The 15,088-nt window shown below is 42.2% G+C and overlaps 1 protein-coding gene across 4 annotated transcripts in view; it reads right to left on the reverse strand.

Annotated features, from left to right (window-relative positions):
• The window catches only part of LOC133645450 (DENN domain-containing protein 2D-like), a 93,219-nt gene that overhangs the window by 53,780 nt on the left and 24,351 nt on the right, over nucleotides 1–15,088 (reverse strand). For all 4 annotated transcript variants that reach the window (XM_062040281.1, XM_062040284.1, XM_062040282.1 and 1 more), the window contains 7 exons: nucleotides 9,001–9,039; nucleotides 8,679–8,771; nucleotides 4,033–4,205; nucleotides 780–892; nucleotides 636–705; nucleotides 495–572; nucleotides 279–419 (listed from right to left, as the gene is read on the reverse strand). In XM_062040281.1, coding sequence (XP_061896265.1) covers nucleotides 279–419; nucleotides 495–572; nucleotides 636–705; nucleotides 780–892; nucleotides 4,033–4,205; nucleotides 8,679–8,771; nucleotides 9,001–9,039 — 707 coding nt within the window. The remainder of the gene's footprint in view (nucleotides 1–278; nucleotides 420–494; nucleotides 573–635; nucleotides 706–779; nucleotides 893–4,032; nucleotides 4,206–8,678; nucleotides 8,772–9,000; nucleotides 9,040–15,088) is intronic.

Consider the following 15,088-nt stretch of genomic DNA (forward strand, 5'->3'; position numbering starts at 1 on the left):
CATGTTGTATGCTTGCATGTTCGAAAATAAACTCAAACTCTAACTCTAACTATTTGAGTGTTTCCCATTCTTGTGTTGACCTTTCCTGTCTGCCTTGATAGCTGATGGAATTACAACCAGAGGAAGGTTACATTTCAATTAAAAATGTTTATACATTTTACTCCTGGTCCCTATTTTCCATTGAGCATAATAAATATCAATATTTAGCGATATCAACAGGTGTCCCTGTGATAGATATACAGTATAGCTGCCAAGTGGAGGAATAGGATTGCTCTGACCTCAGTGCCCGACTCAGGAATGAAGCTTTTAATCTCCACAGTGTTTCCAGGAGCTGGGAATGGAGCCTCCCGCAGTTTCTGCATGAATGGATAAATCATCGCCATGGAGATCTGCCGCCTCTTCTCCACCTCATCGAAAATCTGTCCAGACAGAAAAAAGTCAGTATCAGCCAGTCCTGTTCCAAGTATTGACTAGCTTGAAGTCCAAATAGTCACCTCGGAGAAGAGGCCAAAACAAGCCAGGCTGCTGATGATACAGTAGGCCTCAGGTGGACGAGCCCCCTTCCCACCGGGCTGCAGGGGAAAAGGTGAGGTCAGGCTACATTGCGCCGGTTGTCACGTCACACGCCGGCTCACCAGCAGTCTCCTGCAGTATCCATTTCTCCGACTGCCGTCCAGCTCCGTTAGCACGAAGGAAAAGGTCTCGCTGCAAGTAGACGGACAAACACGATTGAGGCCAACCATGGATGGACGTGATCAGCACAAGGCTATTTCTTGGACCTGTGGTATTCCGTCAGAGGAGCCCACTTGATGCCCTCAGGGAAGCAGAAGAGCGTGATGGCCTTTAGTGTCCGCTCCTCCTCCTCCTTTTGAGATCTGCCCATCCCGTCTCTCTGGAAGCACACACACACACACACACACACACACACACACACACACACACACTTCTGGAAATGGTCTCTCACGCTATCTGTCCACCATTAAATATGAGGAATGATTCCATCACACTGATAAACATAATACCGTTAGAGAATAGCTCTGATAACAGATTCAAGCAAATATTCCCATGAGGTGATATTACCCCAAACCACTTTTCTCTTAAGTCTTATGAACTTCCCCTGAGTTTATTGTAGACAAACACCATCTTTCAGAGCAGGGCTGGGTGGTCATGGCAAAAATAATAATCACCATTATTTATGGTAAATGGAATGCAGCTGAGATAGGCTCCAGCACCCCCCGCCACCCCAAAAGGGACGTGCGATAGAAAATGGATGGATGGATGGATGGGTAAATGGGTTATACTTGTATAGCGCTTTTCTACCTTCAAGGTACTCAAAGCGCTTTGACACTATTTCCACATTCACCCATTCACACACACACTGATGGCGGGAGCTGCCATGCAAGGCGCTAACCACCACCCATCAGGAGCAAGGGTGAAGTGTCTTGCCCAAGGACACAACGGACGTGACAAGGTTGGTAGAAGGTGGGGATCGAACCAGGAACCCTCAGGTTGCTGGGACGGCCACTCTCCCAACCATCGCCACGCCGCCCCCTTTATTTTGATTGCTATTGTAATCATGATTAATTACACAATTATTCATTACTTTGAAAATATGACTATTTATTGTACCACCAAAACTCAACTTTCAATATAGTTGAAAAAACCTGAAAATAAATTAGTAAGGAATAATCAACAACAAGTGAATAAAAAATAATAGGAATTATAATAAATTGAATTAACAATAGCAATAAAAATTAAGTTTTTCCGTTTTAACTCCGTTTTTTTTACCTTTTACACTTATTTTACCACCATAGAATGTCTGCGTTTTGTATCAAATTAATGTAATAAAATGTTTGTTAATTAAATGCCAAAAAACTATGTCAAAGCATAATTGTGTGGGCTCTGTCGTTGTGGCTTGTGCAGCCCTTTGAGACACTTGTGATTTAGGGCTATATAAATAAACATTGATTGATTGATTGAATTATTTTGTAAGTACTTTAAGTGCTTTATGCTTGCACAAATTACTTTTTTGAAACCTTTATTTTGTAAGTGCTTTAAGTGCTTTATGCTTGCGCAGGTTACTTTTTTGAAACCTTTATTTTGTAAGTGCAGTCAGACCGGATGTAACAACACACTATTATTGTGAAGGAGGAAGTGTGCTGTGCTGTTGTTCTCAGCATGACAAGTAAAGAGGCCACTCACTTCAGGCTCTTTCAAAATAAAGAGAGAGCACCTCTCAAGTTGCAACAACAGTTGTTGTTACATCCATGATGTTGTTCACAACAACACAACATATGAGATGTGTTGTGTGTGTATGATTGTTCGTACATTGTTGTTACATGGATGATGTCATTCACAACACAACAGATGAGATGTGTTGTGTGTGTATGATTGTTTGTACATTGTTGTTACATGGATGATGTCATTCACAACACAACAGATGAGATGTGTTGTGTGTGTATGATTGTTTGTACATTGTTGTTACATGGATGATGTCGTTCACAACACAACAGATGAGATGTGTTGTGTGTGTATGATTGTTTGTACATTGTTGTTACATGGATGATGTCGTTCACAACAACACAAGTAGATGAGATGTGTTGTGTGTGTATGATTGTTTGTACATTGTTACATGGATGATGTCGTTCACAACAACACGAGTAGATGAGATGTGTTGTGGGTGTATGATTGTTTGTACATTGTTGTTACATCCATGATGTAATTCACAACAACACAAGTAGATGAGATATGTTGTGTGTGTATGATTGTTTGTACATTGTTTGTACATCCATGATGTCGATCACAACAACACAACAGATGACATGTGTTGTGTGTGTATGATTGTTTGTACATCCATGATGTCGATCACAACAACACAACAGATGACATGTGTTGTGTGTGTATGATTGTTTGTACATCCATGATGTCGATCACAACAACACAACAGATGACATGTGTTGTGGGTGTATGAATTGTTCTTGCTAGCTTTAGCGTCGTAGTTTAGTCGCTGTTTGAAGTGGCCGTCTCCAGATTGTTTATCAGGGCGGGGCGGTTGAGTGTGTCGCAGATAAATGAGTGCTACAGGACACATTATTTTCCCAAACAAACGTTTCTTCTCCTCACAATGATAACATTTCACTCACATTTATGTCACTTTCCCTGATATTATTTTGCCTTTATCAGCGGATTCCATTTTATTGGCTAATTTACGGTACCTGGAAATCAATACCGGTACTCAACGGTACCAATGTTCGGTACTTAATATATAATTATCGTTTTTGGTAATAAAGTCTCATTTTTTATTGCAACGTTTAAAAATGAGCCGATTATGATAACGGCTGTCCAGTTGTGAAATCTTGTTTTATTATGGCATTTCTGAGCCTCATTTTCTAGTATGACATTAAGTTGCAAGTCCAAGATGTTAGATGGCAGTAGTGTATGGTTTATGGTGTTTTGGTTGCGCCCTAAAAGTGTTCATATTGTAAGCATTGCATGTATTATGCACCAGCTATTTGATTGTAATGTGCATCTTAGTTGTAGTTCTCATTAACACATTTGCATGGGTTGAAATCGCCATGTAAAAATGCTGATGCTAATCAGTAGCATGTCAATAGCAAAGTCAATGTACATTAACATCAAGCTAGCCAATTTTTAGGAATGTGGAGCCTTACTTTAGAGCGTTTTTTTAGTCAACTTCTTTTTTATCAATGAAAATTGCAACATTACCTAAAGGTGGGAGTGATCACCAAGTGCCAAAGTGAAAGGGGTAAAAAATGACCAGATTCAGTACCCATTTCTAGTGCTGGACGACTTGCCCTTTAACGTTGTTGAAGATGATGACTTTTGTCATGAAAAATGTCAAATCCACCTAAGTTTGGAAGTGATCTGCATCAGCTTGAGAAAATAAAGTGCATTCCTAATAAAAATGCCCCTAATCTTCTTTTTTAAGGGGCACATGCAGTGGAAGCCCTTTCATAATTATATTCTTCATCTGCTTTGGTGTAAACCAAAAAGAGTTGATAAAAAACCAACCTTTGGGAATTGGTAGGTGATCTGCGGCTCATAGTTGCTGCCATCTTTGTTTTTCTTCAGACTGACGACCACCAGGTACTCAAAAAAGTACTGACCACTGACAAAACGAGGTTGCCTGGATGCCTTCTCTTCCAATATTGGTCTTGCTTCTACAGGATCTTGCTCTTTCACTCCTTCAGAGAAATGTGTCATAATCACATGTATTTGTTAGCTTTTCACTTGGCGTTCATCCTATGGATTGTTGTTGTCACAACTAAGCAAGATAACCCTGACTGAGTGGCTACTTCCTCTACCTTGTGGGGAACTTGTCAAATGCCACTTTCATCAACCTTTTTGGACAAACAAGGAGATATTATTTTTGTCAGGTAGACAAAATACTGATCAAAAAGTATTACACTGCCAATCTAATGTGTGAACACTCCTTTAGCTCAAAGTGGTATTTGGGCATTTGTAGTGGTGTGAATGTTTGGACACCTTAACCATTGGCTCAATTCCAATTCCTGGGGTGACTGTTCCAGTCACAATCCATTCACACTCATTTTGCCAATGTATTATTTGCTAGAATAATTAGAATGAAACTTTTAGAAAAACCCCTTCCGGTTGCATGGAGGTGGCCTAAAAAAGACCTTTTTAAAATGTATTCTTATAAAAAGAATACAAATAATAGTAATTATAAAACCGATAATTTTTTTAATAGATTTTGATTAGAATCGGGAGGAGTAAGAATTGCGATTGGGATTTCAATAGCACCCCTAATTTCTTTATTCACAAACTACTACAGTAGGATGGGGATTTATATGGTCCCACTCTTCACAGTTCACCTGACACATGAAACGTGACAAATTGGGGGATTTAGCTTCTAAACGTCAGTAAAGTGTTGTATATCTTGTACTGTGTTTTGTGGCAATTCCAATTTTGAACACAGCCTCAGCTGCTATGTACAGTGGCGCTTTCCATCATTTTCAGCTGACTGCATTGCGAAAGGATTAACCTGGAGATATATCAAAAACAATCTTGGCTTCCTTCATGCTCCCGCCAAACAAGCCGTTTGAGTTGGCCCCAAGGGTGATGTTTTTGTCAGATGTGACGTCAGCGGACGGTATCATTTTACCCAAGGTGCTTTGCGTGGCTCTGCCATTGTAGTCAATAAGCTCCTCCTTTGTCTCTATCCTCTTGTTGTGGGGCAGACTGGCTCGTACATGCACTCCGCTGTTCCCATTTCTAATACAAAGTGACGTATAGTTCCAACTTCATTTGTCAGTAGACTCGCTATGGAAGCGCTAAAAACTACAAGAAAGATGACGGCCACAAAATGGTGCGTCTTGAAGAGACGCTGAAAAAAGGGTCTGTAGAAAGTCATCTTTGCAACATTTGGACCAAAGAAGCACCATGACATGTTAGGTAGACCACAAGGAAGTCCTTGAAATGTCACTTCAAGTGTCCATATGTGCATTGAAGTTGACAAGACTCACTGGGATAGGCTCCAGCTCTAACCAGGATGGGCAGAATGGGAAATGAATATATCAGTAATCTTATTTTAGCTGTGTTTAACCAAGGACATAAACGGCATTTGTTTGCCAGCAAACATCATTCCTGCTCCGGCATGCATTTTGCCCCAGGGTGTGAAGCAGGTAAATAAGGGTGTGAAGCAGGTAAATAATATGTGTGTGAAGCAGGTAAATAATATGTGTGTGAAGCAGGTAAATAATATGTGTGTGAAGCAGGTAAATAATATGGGTGTGAAGCAGGTAAATAATATGGGTGTGAAGCAGGTAAATAATATGGGTGTGAAGCAGGTAAATAATATGGGTGTGAAGCAGGTAAATAATAAGGGTGTGAAGCAGGTAAATAATATGTGTGTGAAGCAGGTAAATAATAAGGGTGTGAAGCAGGTAAATAATAAGGGTGTGAAGCAGGTAAATAATATGGGTGTGAAGCAGGTAAATGATAAGGGTGTGAAGCAGGTAAATAATAAAGGTGTGAAGCAGGTAAATAATATGGGTGTGAAGCAGGTAAATAATAAGGGTGTGAAGCAGGTAAATAATAAGGGTGTGAAGCAGGTAAATAATAAAGGTGTGAAACAGGTAAATAATAAGGGTGTGAAGCAGGTAAATAATATGGGTGTGAAGCAGGTAAATAATAAGGGTGTGAAGCAGGTAAATAATATGGGTGTGAAGCAGGTAAATAATAAGGGTGTGAAGCAGGTAAATAATAAGGGTGTGAAGCAGGTAAATAATGTGAAGCAGGTAAATAATAAGGGTGTGAAGCAGGTAAATAATGTGAAGCAGGTAAATAAGGGTGTGAAGCAGGTAAATAATGTGAAGCAGGTAAATAAGGGTGTGAAGCAGGTAAATAATGTGAAGCAGGTAAATAATAAGGGTGTGAAGCAGGTAAATAATGTGAAGCAGGTAAATAAGGGTGTGAAGCAGGTAAATAATGTGAAGCAGGTAAATAAGGGTGTGAAGCAGGTAAATAATGTGAAGCAGGTAAATAATAAGGGTGTGAAGCAGGTAAATAATGTGAAGCAGGTAAATAAGGGTGTGAAGCAGGTAAATAATGTGAAGCAGGTAAATAAGGGTGTGAAGCAGGTAAATAATGTGAAGCAGGTAAATAATAAGGGTGTGAAGCAGGTAAATAATGTGAAGCAGGTAAATAAGGGTGTGAAGCAGGTAAATAATGTGAAGCAGGTAAATAATAAGGGTGTGAAGCAGGTAAATAATGTGAAGCAGGTAAATAATGTGAAGCAGGTAAATAATGTGACATGATTAAGTTGATAAAGAAGAAGTACTCTCTGTTGTGTGCAGGCATTATCTGGAAGAAAGAGACTTTTTTTTTTTTTAATAGCGCATTTTGTTATCTTTACCCATTCCTGTTATGGAAGTGAGGATTAGTGATGAGTGAATCGATACTGAAATATTGCTATCGCCGTGCTCTAATACCGATTCTCAAATGAAAATAACGATACTTTTGATACTTTACTTCAGGGGTGTCCAAACTTTTTTCCACCAAGGGTCGCATACTGAAAAGTCAAAGTATACAGAACAGCATTTTAAAAAATGCTAAAAACAGATTTTGTGTCAGCTTTGTATTATAGATGACTAAGCAAATGATTATTAAATACTGTTTGGAACATTTCAGCTTTGTCTCGTAACATACCCATTTTTTTGCTCTTTTTTCTTACTGTTGTTTTTTCCCAAGTAAGAATAGAATAAAAATCTAAACAAATGATATGATGATTGCGTAACTCCATAACCTGTTCAGTTACATATATAACACTGTTATTGTTGTCATTGTTTTAAATGAATGAACTCATTAATTAGTATGGGCAGCACGGTGGAACAGGGGTTAGTGGGTTAGTGCGTGTGCCTGACAATACAAAGGTCCTGGGTTCGATTCCCGGGCTTGGGGTCTTTCTGTGTGGAGTTTGCATGTTCTCCCCGTGACTGCGTGGGTTCCCTCCGGGTACTCCGGCTTCATCCCACCTCCAAAGACATGCACCTGGGGATAGGCCCCTCCCACCTCCAAAGACATGCACCTGGGGATAGGCCCCTCCCACCTCCAAAGACATGCACCTGGGGATAGGTCCCTCCCACCTCCAAAGACATGCACCTGGGGATAGGCCCCTCCCACCTCCAAAGACATGCACCTGGGGATAGGCCCCTCCCACCTCCAAAGACATGCACCTGGGAATAGGCCCCTCCCACCTCCAAAGACATGCACCTGGGGATAGGCCCCTCCCACCTCCAAAGACATGCACCTGGGGATAGGCCCCTCCCACCTCCAAAAACATGCACCTGGGGATAGGTTGATTGGCAACACTAAATGGTCCCTAGTGTGTGAATGTTGTACATCTGTGATGAGGTGGTGACTTGTCCAGGGTGTACCCCGCCTCCCGCTCCAGCACCCCCCCGCGACCCCAAAAAGGGACAAGCGGTAGAAAATGGATGATTGGATGAATTAGTATTATTTTATTTTTTAATTAACTAACTAACTATCTTAACTTTGTTTATATTTTAAGTATGTTTTATTTTATTTTGAGAGTTTTTAATATTTTAGATCAGGGGTGTCAACTTTTTCCACCAAGGGCTGCATACTAAAAAGTCAAGTATACTTTCATATATCATTATTTAATAAAAATGCTTAAAACAGATATTATATACAATATATTTAAAGACAATAGGGTGTGTTAGAGGTGACTAAATAAGTTATTATTAACTATTAGTTTCCAATGTTTTAGCTTTTTCTCATTACAATCTGATTTTTTGCTCTTTTTTCTCACATTTTTACTGCTGTTATTATTTGAAAACACAGTCTTTGCCATTAAGTTGAAAGTGCCAATCATGTCTTTTGTTGAGTCCTACAAAGTGTTTATACTGTAAGTCTTGTACTTATTACACACCAGCTGTATGACTGTACCATGCATCTTAGTTGCAGTTTTCAATGACACATTTGGAGGTGTATATGGTATATCCAATGTCAATTAGAATTGAGCTAGCGTATTGTGAGAGAGAGCTTTCTGTCAGGCACGCTTGCTGCTTTGCAATAACAAAGCTTGAGTCATCCATGGTGAGCATCAGCATTACCAAAAGGCTGTTGCCTGGTCTAATGACACAAAAATGCTCTTTGCAAATAAGTGGAAAACTTACGATCTCTTTTGCCTTTGCGGAAGGAAGACCACATGGCACTTAGCCTCTTGAGGGCTTTGGGTCGTCCACCCCCATCTTCTCTTGGGGCGGTGCCTGTTTGGTCAAATAGACTTGATTTATCCAACACCAAAAGCTGCAGAGGTTTTTACCACTTTTTCAAAAAGTGGTAAAACGGAACATCAAATGAACATTAAGCTGAAGACTTGCGAAAGAAATGTTGGTGAAAAAACGGTTAAAAAGTGAAAGGCCTTTTTGGACAAACCCAATAATGGTGAATTTTTGACCAATCCAAAATATTGAAATGAAAAAACGTTGGACTTACCACCACAGTCTGAGATCACGCTGCTTTTTGGTGGTTCACCTAGAAACAGAGAAAAGGATTTAGTAGAAGTCCAGGATAAATAGCGGGAAAATAGTTACCGGGCCGATATGAGGAATTATGGCGTCATACCGATAAATCTGATAACATTCAAATATAGCTTTGATAATAGACTTTAAAAAAAAAGGTTCCAATGAGGCAATATTACACGTAGAGTGCGACAGGCGGGTTAGGGCCATACTTTTTTCTCCTCGGTCAGCCCGCGGATCTTTGGCTGGTTTCATGTGGCTCTTAACTCTATTAGTGCCCACGAGGTGTAGACTCTTTCATGTGGCGTTATGTAGTATATCTACTGTCCAAAACACTACATTTCCCAAAATGCAGTGCGGCCGCTTCATTGACACAAAGAGGGCGTTTTCTCAAAATCTAGCTTGTAAAACACCGTGGCGTTCAACACGCGGCCTTTTCTATTGGCCGTGACACTAACGATGCGGCGCAGGATTGTTAAAAGCCGTCCTGAGTGAAAGAAAAGATCATCACACAAAAAAAAAGAAAATACTTGGATTACAATACTCTGATTACTTTTTTTTGCCTGGCTTAAGCCGGTTTGAGTTGCACATAAAAAGAAGAAGAAGCCGAAGCCGGTTTGAGAGAGGTCAAACGTGCATGTGCGTGACATCACAGTAGTAAACAAGTTCGCTCTCAAAATGGCAGGAAAAAAAGCACAGCAAAACCAAAATATGAAGAAGAACACAGGACATTTTTAACAGAGTGGGAGAGTTGCTATTTTTTTGTTGAGTGTAATGGCCAGACTTGCCAACCCTCCCGATTTTCCCGGGAGATTCCCGAATTTTAGTGCCCTTCCTGAAAATCTCCGGGGGCAACCATTCTCCCGAATTTCTCCCGATTTCCACCTGGACAACAATATTGGGGGCGTACTGCCTTTAACGTCCTCTCTCACCTGAAACCTTCACCCCTTAACAGCCGCATGCTGTCCAGGCCTCCGCTTTTCCACCATATAAACAGCGTGTCGGCCCAGTCACATAATAATGTAGCGTTGGACGGGTTTAACAATGGTCTTTACTCCAAGATGTCAAGAAATGCTGACACGTTGTATGATCTTTGAACTGGTTTAATGATAACGCAAGGCATACTTGGTCAACAGCCATACATGTCACACTGACGGTGACGTATAAACAACTTTAACACTGTTACAAATGTGCGCCACACTGTGAACCCACACCAAACAAGAATGACAAACACATTTCGGAAGAACATCCGCACCGTAACACAACAGAACAAATACCCAGAATCCCTTGCAGCACTAACTCTTCCGGGACGCTACAATAACATCTACGGCTTTTGGATCTTAGTGCACAAGTGCACACACAACAAGAAGGAGACGAAGCAGAAGAACAAAGAAGAGACATGGCGACGACAAGTAAGAAGAAGAAATACGCTTGCAAGTTCCAAAATGATTGGAAAAAAGAATTTTATGTCATCCAGAAAAGCTGAAAGGGGAAGGGGTATGCTGCCTGCACCTCAACCCCGCCCCCCCCCTCTCCCGAATTCGGAGGTCTCAAGGTTGGCAAGTATGGTAATGGCAAGCCATGATTCTGCCTTATATGTCAGGCGTCATTAGCTCATTTCAAAGCTTCAAATGGTCAGCTCACTCCAAGCTAACATCCACCAGGAATTTACAAAAGGGACAAAACTTGGCAAGCACAAGTTGGCCACTTTGAAATGTCAGACAGAAAAGCAGAAACAGTTTTTCCAAAACTGTCAGAAGCACTCAGAGAGCGTAATGCTTGCATCATATCAACTGGCTTGGAAGATTGCACAGGCTAAAAAGTCCCGCAATGAAGGGGACTTGGTTAAAAAATGCCTCAGTGACGCTGTTGAAATCTTGTCTCCTGAAGACGACAAACTAAAAAGAAGACTATCAGAAGTCCAACTGTGGCACATTAACACGACTATTGAATCACAGTTGCACTCAAGCATGTGAGTATTTTAGTGTGGCATTGGATGAGACTTGTGACAAGCCTGAGTTGGCAATATTTCAATCAATCAATGTTTATTTATATAGCCCTAAATCACAAGTGTCTCAAAGGGCTGTACAAGCCACAACCACATCCTCGGTACAGAGCCCACATATTTGCCAAACGATTGTGTGATAAAAGAAGAACTCCTTGATATTGTGCCTTTAAAAGACAGATGTGAAAGAAACAATGATGGCTGCATTTGCCAAAGTAAATGTGCAACTAACTGCAATAGCCAGGAATGGAGCACCAGCCATGATGGGATCTGTCAATGGGCTTGTGGGGCTGTGCAAAGCTGACTAAACATTTGCCCAGTTTTGGAATTTCCACTGCATTATCCACTGGGAGCAACTGGTGTCTAGATCATTGAATTTAGACAAGGCCATGAAGCCTGTGATGGAAATGGTTCAACTACATCTGCACACATGCACTTAACCACAGGCAACTCCGGAATCTTATCGCTGAGCTGGACCAAGGGCTTCCAGTTGACCTGCCGCTGCACTGCACTATCAAAAGGCAAGGTACCCTCATGCTTTTTTCAGCTTTTGGATGCTGTGGAACTGTTCATGGAAGAGAAGGACAAGTAGAACTGCTTCACACTTTCAGAGCAAGACATTTTGTTTGCAGCAAATGTTCAAACATTGGAGCTCTAACACATCAAACCTTATCAGCCGCCTGGAAGGCCATCATCGCCACGACGGTGTTTTGAAAGCCTGTGAAGACATCTGCACTGATAACAAGAGTGCGCATAAACTACACTTGAATCTAAATAATAGATATCAATGGCTTATCGGTATTGGTCCTGAGGAACAGGATGTTATCTATTAACTGCTTCCTCCCTTACACACTCAAGCAGTGGTTCTCATCCAATTTCCTTCAACTCAATAGTAATAAAACCGAAATCTTACTTGTCGGTACAAAAACCATTCTCGCCAAAACCAACAGCTTGTCCGTTAGTCTCGGCAATTCCTCCGTTTCACCCTCCTCCCAAGTCAAGAGTCTGGGTGTCATCCTCGACAGCACACTCTCCTTTCAAGCCCACATAAACAACATTACCCGGTCTGCTTACTTTCATCTACGAAACATTAATTGTCTTCGCCCATCCCTTACCCCACATACTGCTGCCTTACTAGTCCATAGCCTGGTCCATCCCTTACCCCACATACTGCTGCCTTACTAGTCCATAGCCTGGTCCATCCCTTACCCCACATACTGCTGCCTTACTAGTCCATAGCCTGGTCCATCCCTTACCCCACATACTGCTGCCTTACTAGTCCATAGCCTGGTCCATCCCTTACCCCACATACTGCTGCCTTACTAGTCCATAGCCTGGTCCACCCCTTACCCCACATACTGCTGCCTTACTAGTCCATAGCCTGGTCCATCCCTTACCCCACATACTGCTGCCTTACTAGTCCATAGCCTGGTCCATCCCTTACCCCACATACTGCTGCCTTACTAGTCCATAGCCTGGTCCATCCCTTACCCCACATACTGCTGCCTTACTAGTCCATAGCCTGGTCCATCCCTTACCCCACATACTGCTGCCTTACTAGTCCATAGCCTGGTCCATCCCTTACCCCACATACTGCTGCCTTACTAGTCCATAGCCTGGTCCATCCCTTACCCCACATACTGCTGCCTTACTAGTCCATAGCCTGGTCCATTCCTTACCCCACATACTGCTGCCTTACTAGTCCATAGCCTGGTCCATCCCTTACCCCACATACTGCTGCCTTACTAGTCCATAGCCTGGTCCATCCCTTACCCCACATACTGCTGCCTTACTAGTCCATAGCCTGGTCCATCCCTTACCCCACATACTGCTGCCTTACTAGTCCATAGCCTGGTCCATCCCTTACCCCACATACTGCTGCCTTACTAGTCCATAGCCTGGTCCATCCCTTACCCCACATACTGCTGCCTTACTAGTCCATAGCCTGGTCCATCCCTTACTCCACATACTGCTGCCATACTAGTCCATAGCCTGGTCCATCCCTTACCCCACATACTGCTGCCTTACTAGTCCATAGCCTGGTCCATCCCTTACTCCACATACTGCTGCCATACTAGTCCATAGCCTGGTCCATCCCTTACCCCACATACTGCTGCCTTACTAGTCCATAGCCTGGTCCATCCCTTACCCCACATACTGCTGCCTTACTAGTCCATAGCCTGGTCCATCCCTTACCCCACATACTGCTGCCTTACTAGTCCATAGCCTGGTCCACCCCTTACCCCACATACTGCTGCCTTACTAGTCCATAGCCTGGTCCATCCCTTACCCCACATACTGCTGCCTTACTAGTCCATAGCCTGGTCCATCCCTTACCCCACATACTGCTGCCTTACTAGTCCATAGCCTGGTCCATCCCTTACCCCACATACTGCTGCCTTACTAGTCCATAGCCTGGTCCATCCCTTACCCCACATACTGCTGCCTTACTAGTCCATAGCCTGGTCCATCCCTTACCCCACATACTGCTGCCTTACTAGTCCATAGCCTGGTCCATCCCTTACCCCACATACTGCTGCCTTACTAGTCCATAGCCTGGTCCATTCCTTACCCCACATACTGCTGCCTTACTAGTCCATAGCCTGGTCCATCCCTTACCCCACATACTGCTGCCTTACTAGTCCATAGCCTGGTCCATCCCTTACCCCACATACTGCTGCCTTACTAGTCCATAGCCTGGTCCATCCCTTACCCCACATACTGCTGCCTTACTAGTCCATAGCCTGGTCCATCCCTTACCCCACATACTGCTGCCTTACTAGTCCATAGCCTGGTCCATCCCTTACCCCACATACTGCTGCCTTACTAGTCCATAGCCTGGTCCATCCCTTACTCCACATACTGCTGCCATACTAGTCCATAGCCTGGTCCATCCCTTACCCCACATACTGCTGCCTTACTAGTCCATAGCCTGGTCACCTCTCTACTGCAACTCTCTCCTGTTTGGTCTCCCTCACAAGTCACTTCACAAACTTCAGCTTCTCCAGAACTCTGCAGCCCGGATAATCACCAGAACCCCTTCAATCCAGCACATCACCCCTGTTCTGCAGCAACTCCACTGGCTACCCATCAAACATCAGTGTTTCCCACACATTCATTTATTTGTGGCGGCCCGCCACGAAAGAATTACGTCCGCCACAAATACATTTTTCGGCTTTTGTTTGTTTGTTTTTTTGTCCTGTCCAGCTTCTCAGGCAAATCATATAGTAGATGTAGATGATCATATAGTAGATGTAGATGATCATATAGTAGATGTAGATGATCATATAGTAGATGTAGATGATCATATAGTAGATGTAGATGATCATATAGTAGATGTAGATGATCATATAGTAGATGTAGATGATCATATAGTAGATGTAGATGATCATATAGTAGATGTAGATGATCATATAGTAGATGTAGATGCCCATATCGGCTGTTCACATTGACTTTACAAAAGAGAAGTGTAGGATACTTCTCTTGTTGCCTTATTTGTATTTGACTTTATTAAATGTATTTATATTATCATTTGGTGCAGCCGGGCCGGAGCAGGAGGGGATAGAAAGAGAGAAAAAGGAAGACAGAGGGGGGAATTGTGGGGACAAGAGGGGGATTAGACAGAGAGACAAAAACAACAACAACAACAACAACAACAACAGAGCAACATCAGCAAATAGGACATGTACAAATATGATGGTAAAAGTAATAGCAAATAAGCAGTTAGCGAAAATAAAAAACAATATAGAAATGACAATGAGCATTATTACACTACAAATGGAGAAATACGAATACCAATAGAAATAGTGCTGTTGATAATAAACAATACCAATACTTTACCTTTATTATCAACAATACAGTTGTTCAAATGCAACAATACATATACGTCATGATAACTTGAGATACGAAAGAATGCAGAAAAATGGAGGGGAAGAAAGAGAAGCAACCTACATTAACTTTGTAGATTGTTATAGTAACAATAGGTTATGGCCATGTGTTACCCAGTTTACCCTAGGGCAACAACGTTAATATATGTTTGATGAAACGTGATTATGTG

This window comes from Entelurus aequoreus, unplaced genomic scaffold (genome assembly GCF_033978785.1).
Source record: "Entelurus aequoreus isolate RoL-2023_Sb unplaced genomic scaffold, RoL_Eaeq_v1.1 HiC_scaffold_97, whole genome shotgun sequence".
Taxonomy (NCBI): Eukaryota; Metazoa; Chordata; class Actinopteri; order Syngnathiformes; family Syngnathidae; genus Entelurus; species Entelurus aequoreus.